General features: G+C 44.3%; 1 protein-coding gene across 1 annotated transcript in view; it reads right to left on the reverse strand.

Annotated features, from left to right (window-relative positions):
- The window catches only part of UBASH3A (ubiquitin associated and SH3 domain containing A), an 829,542-nt gene that overhangs the window by 245,010 nt on the left and 572,308 nt on the right, over nucleotides 1-12,224 (reverse strand). The window contains exon 9 of the mRNA XM_044072932.1: nucleotides 2,718-2,840. Coding sequence (XP_043928867.1) covers nucleotides 2,718-2,840 — 123 coding nt within the window. The remainder of the gene's footprint in view (nucleotides 1-2,717; nucleotides 2,841-12,224) is intronic.

Here is a 12,224-nt window from a genome sequence, read left to right on the forward strand (position 1 = left end):
TATGGGCAACTATATGGGAAACAATAGTAATGCTAGTTCACAAGAAGAATATAAATTGTCCTTTGTATTAGAATACAATGGTTTGAATCAGAGCATTAAATTGGTTTTCTATAGAGAATGGGAAAGATTCATAGCTCTTACAGATTTGGAAGATTTACCTAGAGATGCTCCAAGGTTGGTATACAAAAATGCTAATAATATAAAGGAATATTTAGAACTTTTTTATTTTGAGCATAAATTATTAGTAGATTTTTTATTTTTTTTTGCAAAAAAACCTACATAGAGCAGATCTAAAGACTCCCAAGTCAAAGAAAAATATTAGGAATTTGGCTAATTAAAAAAAAAAACTATTAGATCTACTATGGCAGTTCATGAACTCACATTGGCATATGAAGTCAAGGACAATTACAAATCCTTCTTTAGATAAGTTAGAAAACTAAGAAACAGCACTCAACAATTAACTTAACATAAAAATATATGGCAAAACCTACTCAGATCTGGTGAAAATTGTCAATATACTTACAAATACATTTAGTGCAAATTTCACTCTGGACTCTACCCAGTTTGGATTTTTAAAAGGCAGATCATGACTCCTAAACTTGATTGACTTCTTTGAAGCAGTCACCAAAGCCATAGATGAGGGTAAGGTGGTTCATACAGCTTATCTAGCTCTCGCCAAGGCTTTCGATACCACCCCCCACTCTGAAATTATAGATGAGCTCACCAAACTAGGTATAAATCCCTATGTCAAAAGATGGGTTGCCTACTGGCTCATGGACAGAACCCACACTGTGAAAATAGCAGACTCCAAATCCGACTTCAGACCAGTGACAAGTGGAGTACCACAGGGTTCAGTCCTGAGTCCTCTCCTGTTTGGTATCTAATTCTCTGAAGTACAGGCTAACACAGAAGGTCTTTGGCTAACAAAGTTTGCATATGACTGCAAACTAGGAGCCATAATCGAAACTCCTAATGATGTGGACATACTACAAAAGCACCTCACTGAGACAGATGCCTGGTGTCAAAGCCATAGCCCGAAACTCAATGCCAAAAAGTGTATTGTCATCCCCTTTGATAAAAACTCTGTACCCATGAACTATCACATAGCTGGTAGTCTACTTAATGCCAAAAATGTAATAAGAGACCTTGGGACACAGGTGGACAGTAGTCTCTCCTTTAATAATCACATTGCCACAGTGGTCAGGAAATCCTTCTACATGGCACACCTCATCACAAAAGGTTTCTCATCCAGAAAAAAAGAGGTCATTGTTCCCCTCTACTCATCACTCATTAGACCCATTATAGAGTACAACGCCCCTTTTGGTATGTACCTCACAAGACGTCTACAACAACTGGAAAGGCCACAGAAATACCTCACAAAGAGGATTACTGGCCTCAAACAGATGCCCTACGCAGACTGTCTCAAAAAACTCCAGCTTTACTCCGTCGCATATTGCCTACTCAGAGGTGATCTCTGCCTAACATACAAAGCTATGTCAAACCCAGAGCTGTTGGACATGCTCCACCTAAATAAATCCCAATCCCTCCGAGCTACACGCTCTAGGGACCTAAACCTTGTCACCACAATAAACAGAACATGCTGGAGGGATAGATTCCTGTCCCAGAGACTTTCCATACTCTGGAACAGACTACCTATCTATGTCAAACAGAGCTCCTCATTAGCACTCTTCAAGAAAAATCTTGATGATTGGATGGGAAATAGGAAATTCACCCCAGGGATCTCTTCTGTGGCTCTGCTCGACAGGGGCACAGGAAGATAATTTTCTTGGGTGGTGAAAGCCAGGGTACATTTTGGCTAGGCTTGTGTGGGCACTAGGGCCAATAGCCTAGTACCTACCTATGAACCTATATATATATATATATATATATATATATATATATATATATATATATATATATATATATATATATATATATATATATATATATTTAAAAATGTATATGTTTATAAAAATATAAAGATATAGCTGTACATAGATAAAGTTATAGATGTAATGTGTGTGGTACATTCAGGGTTGAGCAACTTAAACCATAAAGCCCTGAGGGACATGCAGAGAGACATGGTAGAACTTTTTATGCAAATGCAGGTAAGACTGATCCTGACTGGAATCCTTCCTCAGATAATGTCTAAACAAAAAAACATGGTAATTGGTCTAAATAATTGGTAAAATATCTGCTGCCATTTCAGGGGGATCTTCTATGTGTGAACATGCAATGAGATGCTTGATAGTCCAGCTTGCTTTGCTAATGATGGCTTGCACTTCTCATTCAAAGGCTTCTGCATACTGGCTAAAGCCATTGCTTTATGAAATTGATATTTCCAGTACTACCCAGAATTTAAGATCACAGGTATAAATGTCCATTGGAAATAGAGTTGGCAACATTCATATCATGAATCTTATTGTATTTGCTCTTTGGTGACACATTCTTGGTAAAAGTTTAGCTTTTCCTCCCTTTTTTTAGTTTTCTACCTACTTGCATGTTTTCTCGTCAGATTGCTTCTGAAGATGAAGTTTGAATCACTTAACCTTTTGGAATGCACCGGATTCTAAATCAAACTGAATAAAATATGAAACCAATAAGGTATGTGTATCAATCTTCTTACAGAGGTACAGTTTCAATGGCTGATGAGAGACTTATGCCACTAAGGTGTGCTGACCTGGACTGCTGTTATGCACAGATGTCTTAGAACTAACCTGTTAACCTGGATTGGAACTGGCCACAACATGTTAGAGGAGGATCCTTTTCATAATCTTTTGCACCAGTAGTTCTCCTTGGCAGTTTGGGAGGAAAATTTAAATCTGCCCTGAGATATTTCCCTTTAAATGAAACAAAGATAGTATTATTGACTAGCTTTTGATGGGCAGAATAATTCATTTTGTATAACATATACTGAAGACAGCTCCGATGTTTTACAGTTATTAAACTGTGTAAAAAAATGTTTTTATATCATACCAAGTCCTAAGAACATATGTATTACATGCCACACTCCTTTAGGCAATGACAACACACTGACATAGACACATACACATACCACATACATACATATATATGTATATGGGTCTATATTAGAACATCGGAGTTTCAAAACTTCGAATTTTCTAATATTGAACCCTATTCAGCAAAAGCTGAAAATATCGAAGCAACAGAAAACCAATTTTTTTTTCCTAGGGAAAGAATTTGGTTGTCTGTTTTTGTTGTTTCTGTATTTTCAGTGCTGTGGTGGAAAGTTACAGGTCGGGTTCAGGTAAGTGTGCGATTGAGTGTGGGTTATGCTAGTTTGGGTTAGGGTGTTGGTTAGGTATGTGCGCGATTGTGTGGATGTGAGGGTTAGGGCAGGTTAGGTGAGTTAGGGTTAGGGCACGGGTCAGGTAAGTGTGTGATTGTGTGGACGTGAGGGTTAGGGCGGGTTAGGTGAGTTAGGGTTAAGGCGCGGATTAGGTATGTGTGCGATTGTGTGGAAGTGAGAGTTAGGGCGGGTAAGGTGAGTTAGGGTTAGGGCGTGGGTCAGGTAAGTGTGCGTTTGTGTGGACATGAGGGTTAGGGTGGGGTATGTGAGTTAGGGTTAAGGCACAGGTTAGGTGATTGTGTGATAGTGACGGACCTTAGAGTTACGGTTTGGGTTAAGGTAAGTGGATAGCTAGTGGTGTGTGTATAGTTTAATGTAGGGTTAGGTGTAAGATTTTAGGTGTATGTGTGTGGATTGCTGTTTGTGTGGTGTGCTTGTGTTGTGTGTATGTGTTTTGGAACAGCAAAATTTTTTCCTAGGAAAAAATTTGCTGTTCTGTATGTTCGATGTTTTCAGCTTTTGCTGAATAGGGTTCGATATTAGAACATTCGAAGTTTTGAAACTTCGATGTTCTAATATAGACCCTCCCCGGGATTCATGAAGCTCGGCGCAAGGCCGGTGTAAGGCTTGCACCGGCAGTGCAGTGTATAATCGGTGTAGCAGCACCATATGCATAGTAATGTATGCGCGCCGCAACCACAGACACGTGCAGAGGGCACGTGCGCGAGCCCAAGTAGGATGCGCCCATAGGCGTGGCCAAGCCGGCAGGCGATGAGCAACCTAAAGTGCTGACTGTCACAGGCCGCCTGCAATAGTAACCGCACCAGCCAGGGTCCATGGATAATGAAATGTACGCAGAGTATGCAACATAGTACCCGTTCACACAAAACGGAGAACCAAACATTAACCCATGAAGTCCAAATTGTACCCGTCCAAGGAACAAAGGATACGCGTAATACCATATCCGTCACGCAATGCACCCAGTGAAGGTGTACCGCAGCATGTCAGCGCGCCACACCTACACACAAGTAGCCACATGGGCATGGTCACCAGCAGTAGTGAGAGTACACAGCCGGGCAGCCATGTCGATATAACAACCAGAAGGAAACCAGATACCCTAAACACAGACAAACATGTGCATAGCAACATGTACTACACCCAGCAACGTGCCCGTCGCATACACATAGGACGGCGTATGCCTAAGCGTAATATCCAGAAGCAGAACCCATGCATGCAAATGTAATGCACAACAGCCCCGTCATAGCACGTAACCCGCACCCATGTACGACCGTGCACCCAACCCAGCTAGCAGCCTTGCGCAGCTGCACACCTACACACAATGGGTATACCTGAAATGTAGTAAGAAGTATTGTCCTAGGCAGTGCCACGCGGGCAAATATGTACCCCACATGTCAACATCCCACCTCAGGTACTGATATCCAAATGGCTGCATGTGAATGTGTCGGCAGAATGTGTACATCCCGCATGTGGTATGGACCTGTCGAAACCCCATAGGCGTGCACACGCCACTGTGTCCATAACTGTACACATCTGGACAAGGCAGTATGTTCAGCCACCGTACTGATGATTAGCTATGCAGACATGTCAAACACAACACATATGGCGGAACATCTGCCCACCAAGCAGGATGCCCCAACAGGGTGCCACATGCACAGAAGGTGAAGGTGGGACATCACACGTTGAGAATAGCGTTGCCGGATGGCCAAACACCCATGGCCAACGCAAAGGATGGAATAACATGTATATGCCTGGATGAATGGGTATGTCATAGCATGGGAATAGGCCAAGCTATCCAACATAATAGCCATGTGTACCAGATACAAACTGCCAGTAACACGCAGTAGTAATGCAGGAAGGCATACACGACTGTGGGAATAGCACAGGACATATGGCACGTGCCAAGTGTTGACGCATGACACAAATGTCCAGGATGGGGCTCCCTGCAAAGAGGAACATGTGCCAACCCCACCCCCCACAGATGTACCGGCAGTGGAAACACATCCCAAACACACCAACACTACCGTCCATCCCACGATAGCAACGGAGGCTGGTCAAAGACCACCATGACGAGTGCACAAACAGGGACACGTGTAACCGTTGCCCTAACAACCCCCCACAGGCCAACGAATAATAGTATGGACATATGCATGTAATGCTGTGAAGGATGTGTGGTAGTCCTCAGTATCACAGAGGTAGGTACACAGATACACTGTAATCAACCGTGACGTATGTGCACTGTACACAGCATACCTGCAGGTAATACATAGTTCAATCATGTGCCACAGAAATATACACATACGAATGAGGATAGGGGATAGACAAGTGTGAATGGGACAAACTATGAACATAGGTTCATAGGTCCATAGGTACATAGTAGGCTATCTGCCTAAGGGCAGCTATAACCCTAGCCCATAGTTATGTTGCCTTTGCCAACCCTCCAGTCCGAAGATAACAATGCCTATTATATTGCTGTACCTCTGTCAAGCAGTGACAATGAAGTAATCCCTGGGGTATATCTGCAATCTCCCATCCATTGGTCAAGATCCCCCTCGAACAAGGCCAGCGAGGTGCTCTGCCTCACATGTACTGGGATGTTGTTCCACAGCATAGTGAGTGTCTGGGTGATGAATCTGTCCCTCCAACACATTCTATTAATGACCGTGTCAAGGTTCACGTCACCTGCCCCTGTGGTTCTGAGGGATGTAGATCCATTAGGTGAAGCATAGTTATCAAATATGGGTCGACATGGCCTTGTATGTCAGGCACAGGTCACCACTGAGCAAGTGGTATGTGACTGAATAGAGCAGGAGTCCTTTCAGTCGGGCAGCATAACACAAATTCCTGACACCCTGCATCCGTTTGACGATGAACCTATGGGGCCTTCCCAGCTGCTGCAGGTGTCGGGTCAGATACCTTCCGAACGGGGCAATATACTCAATCATAGGTCTAATTAGTGATGAGTACAAGGAGACGATGACCTCCCCTGATCTAGATGTGAATCCCTGCACGATCAGGTGGGCAATGTAGAAGGTCTACCTAACTACGTTAGCAACGTGTGTGTCGAACGAATGGTGACTGACAACCTGGGTCCCCAGATCCCTGGTAACTCCCTCTGTGCTCAGTGGATTGCCACCTATATGGCAGCTAGGGGTAACCTTGTTCTTCCCGAAGGGTATGACTATGCATTTCCCGGCATTTAGCTGTAGGCCATGTCCCTGGCACCAGATATCCATATCTGTGAGGCCCTTCTGAAGGATATCTGTGTCAGATGTCAGTCCCACTATGGCACCCAGTCGCAGTCATCTGCAAACATTGTCAGCCATAACTCCCCTGTGTTTGCTTGTACTTTGGAAATGTAGATGCAGAAAAAGAGTGGACCCAGGACTGAGCCCCGTGGGACACCGCCTGTGACCGGCTGTGAGTCTGACATGGTGCCAGCAACTATGACCGTGTGGGTTCTGTCACCTAGCCAGTTTGCAACCCATCCTGCGATGTACGGGTTCACATCCAAGCCGATGGGTTTATCAATGATACCAGAGGGGGGTATTGTGTTGAAGGCCTTTGCCAGGTCGAGGTAGGCTGTATGGACTGCCTGACCCTCATCAATGGCCTCGGTGACTGTTCCTAAAACGTCAACCAAGTTTTAAACACATGATCTGCCTTTGACCAAGCCAAACTGGGTTGGATGCAAAGTATGCAAGTCCCCTATGTCTTCATCTATGAGTTCCATTATGATCCTTCCCCATGGCTTTGCAGATAAGGCTTGTCAAGCTAATGGGATGGTAATTACCAGGGTCAGTGGAGGCACTGCCCTGTGAAGTGGGACTACAGTCGCCATGCGCCACAACTTGGGTACGTTACCTGAGGTGAGGCTAAGATTAAACAGCTGTCCTAACTGTGGGTCTAATTCCTCAATGAGTTCGTGGAGTACACAGCCGGGACACCATCTGGTCCCACGGATGCTGTGTTCACTGCCTTGGAGAGAGCATGTCCCACCTGTGCATTACAGAAGTTTCGGGGGCCACAATCCTCTGGTACAGACATCTCTCCATGTGGGGGGGGGAGATGTTTGCACCGAACCTGTCAGCCAGTATGTTGGCAATGTGTGTAGGTTCAGTAAACTTCACATCATTCTGAACCCAGTCCGAACATATCTGGGAGTGTCCTCCCAGGTGTCCAACATAGCTAAAGAAGGCCGTATGATTGTCTGTCGAGTCCTTGGTGATATATCTGTCGGATTTGCCCTGGATGATGTCATGAGAGCTTGTAGTTCTTCACATATAATGAGCAAGGGTGTCATACCTTACAAGGATTCTGCTCTGTCTTGTAGTAGCTACCTACTTTCATTGTAGAGCTTGTGTATGGCTGGGGTACACCAGACTGGATGCTTGGCATTGGTACAAAGACTCACAGTTGTGTAAGGGATTGCCTGATGCATGCAGTCCTGTAGGTACTGGTAGAAGGCATATGTAAGTGATTCAGTGGCTTGAGTAATGTTTACCACTGGCTCAGGGGCCTTAAAGGAGACCACACTAGTGTTTAGAAGTGTGAAGTCAGCTTTTGAGAAAGCCATATGTATGGTAACCGGCACCACCCACAGCATTGTATGCCAATAGCAGAAGCTATTGTATGTTGTCCAAACACACGTGTCCGTACACATGGAACATCATAGCAATAAACCACGCCTGGATGTGGGTAATGCTAGACATACCCACGGCAGACGTGGTGCGTTCCCGAGCCCGATGCCCGAGGGACCACACACATAGCCGGCCTTAGGCATAGGCCAAGTAGGCAGCTGCCTAGGTCGACGCTCTGCTAGGGGCACCTTACCAGCCTTTATTCGGTGTAGGTAGACCAGGATGTTGGTAGTGGGTGATGTGGTGGGGGCACCATGGAGTCCTTCTGCCTAGGGCACCACCTGACCCAAGGCCACACCTACAGTACCCACACCCAGACGCGGGTCATTGCTAGTATGCTATATCATCTATGGAAAGAAACCATATATTCCCAGACATAATGGCACAGCATAATGCCTGTCCGCCGCCCAAAGCAGACATACGGCACCCACGGCGGTGCGGACGTACTGCGCGACATGTCCGTAACCAATGTCGACACTGTCACGCTATGTGAAATAATGTCAACATAGCGATTCAATACTAAACAGCGACGGAGAGTCCGATGTCCCCGTTGCTGAGCTGTACAACCTATTCCGCCATGTTAAATGTGTGTAGCAGAGCGGGACTGCCCCAAACTAAGCAACGGACATGTCCGTGGCTCGGTGGAAGCTGTCACGCAATGTTAAACCCATGTAATATAGTGATACAGGTTATAAATACCGAAGTTTAGTAATGGAAATAGGTCCATTCAACCAGACCGTGTGCAATTCCTATAACAAGATCTACAACGGGCACGCCGGCCAATCAGCGCACACGGTTAAGAATAATGGGGGGGGGATATGGTATCATAGACACGGACAAACCGTGCCCATGTGACTCGTCTGACATTCGTACACGGTCAAGGCAGTTCCGTACACTAGGCGGACAAGACCAAACCCAAAGCACCACAGGAACACCCTGACAATCGAAGGCCTGTATGCGTAGGGGATATAAGCCCCTGTGATCTGAATATCCCTGCGGTCACGACATATGCATCCTGGGCCATGAGCGGGAGGGAATGAGGAATGTTTAACATGTAGTACCGCACCTTTCCCAGCAGGAGAATGGATGCCTGTGACGTACGTGAGTGCGGGGGGGGGGGGGATATGTAAATTTAGCTAAGTACCATGGGTGTGCATGTAAATGAGACCGAACAGCTAACGTGTAGTGGTCACAGTAACCGGCAAACGTGAATGCAGTCCCGTTTGAATTACAACTATAGAACATATAAATGTGCATGTGTACGTAATGCGTCCATGCCTCAAAGACTGTTACATGTGTAAAGGTGAAAGTGCGTTTCGCACACGTCCATCAACCGGATCAGAGATATGTTACCGGAACAGTCACAACTAACACAGGCCACGTAACCACACAGACCCAGTAAACATATGTAACCAGAATACGGATATGCATGTGCGCCTGTGCGTAACCCACAATTAGGAAATGCAAGTGCGCGTGTGTGATCCGCTCACAGCAGGGAATGTTAAGGCCGTGTCCTCCACGTCAATCATACATGTCTCAAAACTGTCAGCCCCTGAAAGTATGGAATCGGGCAGTGCCATGTAAAGTACCATTAGAAGTAGTGAGAAACACACGCTATGTGATAAGACAAACATAGAATGTGGATAGAATAACGTGCGCGTTAGTAGTATGGATAGACGACGGTTATGCATCTGTAACTCGACCCACTTGTCAGAAGGTGCACCCGTACAAAAAGTGTTCAGTGGGCTCACACTTGTTGACCGGGCTAGGCTAGCTGGATATATGTCCAGTGTCAGCAGAGGCCCGTGGAGAAATGCTCCACACACAATAATAGCACAACATACCAGAGTACTCATATATGTACCAAAGAAGAACAACAATAGAAAGTGTCCTGAAAGGACTGGTTACACACAGATCACAGATGACAGAGAAATATATGGCCAGTAGAAGCACGTCACAATTATGGGATCATGTCCCTATAGAAGCAAGAAGGTCTCACATGACACGCCAGCGAATTGCCAGATAGACACAGGTCAATGTAACACACAGCAACATTAAGGGCCAACCAGCCGTACACCATGCCCGAACCTGTACAGTGGAAAGGTATGGCATGGTAATTGATGTGTGTACACAGGTAATCCACAGACAGTAACAAAGCAAGGTATGAAACGAGGGGTTCACATGTATATATCTACACACAGCAGTCCCACGGCCCGTATATATGACGCATGGACATAGATTTGTCACCTGAAAACAAGATGTGAATAACTACAGTTTAGTCCATATCATATTGATATAGTAATAATACAATCATATCAATATTTAACATTGTGACCCTTATTTACATTCATATTTATACAAAATATGCATGTAATTGTACTTATTTATTCCATGATTTGGAATCTTAATGCAACAATTATACACATTGATAAACAAAAGCATTACCAACACACTACATTCTAAGGTTTACTCACAACAATTATCAACTATGTTTCAATATACTGATGGTATTGACCAATATTGTATTTATATTAACACATCGTTGTTGTATCATTGTTTCCATTCAGTAATGTATGCAACACCGAGTTCTACATGTCACTTTATCATCAGGACTTGGAGCACGGTCCACTGAACTATGAGCAAGTCTATTAATTAGTTGACATTAAACTGACTCAGAAGGAAGTATATAAGGGACGACTATCTAATGTATCACGTACTCCGACGTTGCCCCATGTTAGTGGGTGAAAGAGCTCAGTATCCTATGACTGTGGAGTGTATCGTTTTTGTCATCGTCTGTCTTGGCATGGTTTATGTTCAAGAATGTATTTTATGAAGATGAGCAGGACTCAGGGTCTGCTGTATTTCCGCTTACTGGAACATGGATATAGATAGGCCAAGTAATACATAATATGGGTAAGAAGAAAGGAACAGTTTACCAAGAAAATCTTGGAAAAGGACCCACCAGGTCCTAAACCGAGAGCACCAAGCAAACACAATGTAGTGCTACGAAAACCAAGTGTTTCAAAAATGAACCCAAATGGTGTAAATCCAAAGATGCAAGTTAGCAACTGCTCTAAATAATCCTCAGAAGTCCCAATAGGAAAGATGCGCCACTGTATTGTCAAAATAACACCACCAAAACAAGTAGATCACGAGTGCTGTCGCCCGGTCTTACCGGGCTTTTTCAGGTGTAATTAGCTAAACCAATAACTCTAGCTTTTATAGAACTAATTGATTAAAATATCACCATGGTACTGATGTTTTATTTGGTTCAAATGGTTCACAAACAACTTTGAACATAAAGAATGAATTTTGTTTGAATTCATATAAGTTGCAGACATAACATTTTAACAATGCATTTATTGTGTCGAGCATTTTTAAATATGTATTTGTCTCTTTAATGCTTGTAGAAGTGGATTTAATTTATTTACAATATGGTGATATTTTAATCAGTTAGTTAATTAACAGAACGCACTTGCGCTATAAAAGCTAGAGTTATTGTTTTAGCTAATTACACTTGAAAATGCCCGGTAAGACCGGGCGAAAGTGCTCGTGATCTACTTGTTTTGGTGGTGTTATTTTGACAATAAAGTGGCGAATCTTTCCTATTGGGACTTCTGAGGATTATTTAAAGCAGTTGCTAACCTGCATCTTTGGATGTACACCATGTGGGTTCAGTTTTGAAAATCCTGGTTTTCGTAGCACTACATAATATGGGTAGTCAAACAGACATCCGCGATTGGGGAACATACAGCAGCAGTCAAAACCACTGGCCAGATGGACACAGTCCAACAAGTTCTACACTTTACATATGCACATTGGTGTCCATTGTAGGACCCAAAAATTGATCCGTACGCAATATCATCCAGCTGCGATCGATCTACCCAGAAGAAGCGACAGCCGTGACTACGGCACAGCTAGACATATGCACCACCAGCATGTTTAAGGTTGATGACAAGTGTCCATGAAATGCAGGACATATGAACAGAAATCCCCAGATTGTCGAGTCCATAGAAGTGCGTCCACATCCCAGTCCCGCACACATGAAGGATGTGTAATGGGTACCGTCGAGGGTTGCAGCCATGGGATCCTGGGTATGCAGAAATGGGGCTCGGTGTTGTTTGGCAGATAATCCGTCCGCCCGTGGGAGGGATGTGGGTATAGCACATGCCTTACTCCCCACTAATAATGCAAAGCATCCACCGGATAATGCTAAATGCAGGTGTGAAATGTGTACAGCCCTATACCAGTGTCCA

This window comes from Protopterus annectens, chromosome 5.part1, assembly GCF_019279795.1.
Source record: "Protopterus annectens isolate FY-2018-M chromosome 5.part1, PAN1.0, whole genome shotgun sequence".
Classification (NCBI taxonomy): domain Eukaryota; kingdom Metazoa; phylum Chordata; order Ceratodontiformes; family Protopteridae; genus Protopterus; species Protopterus annectens.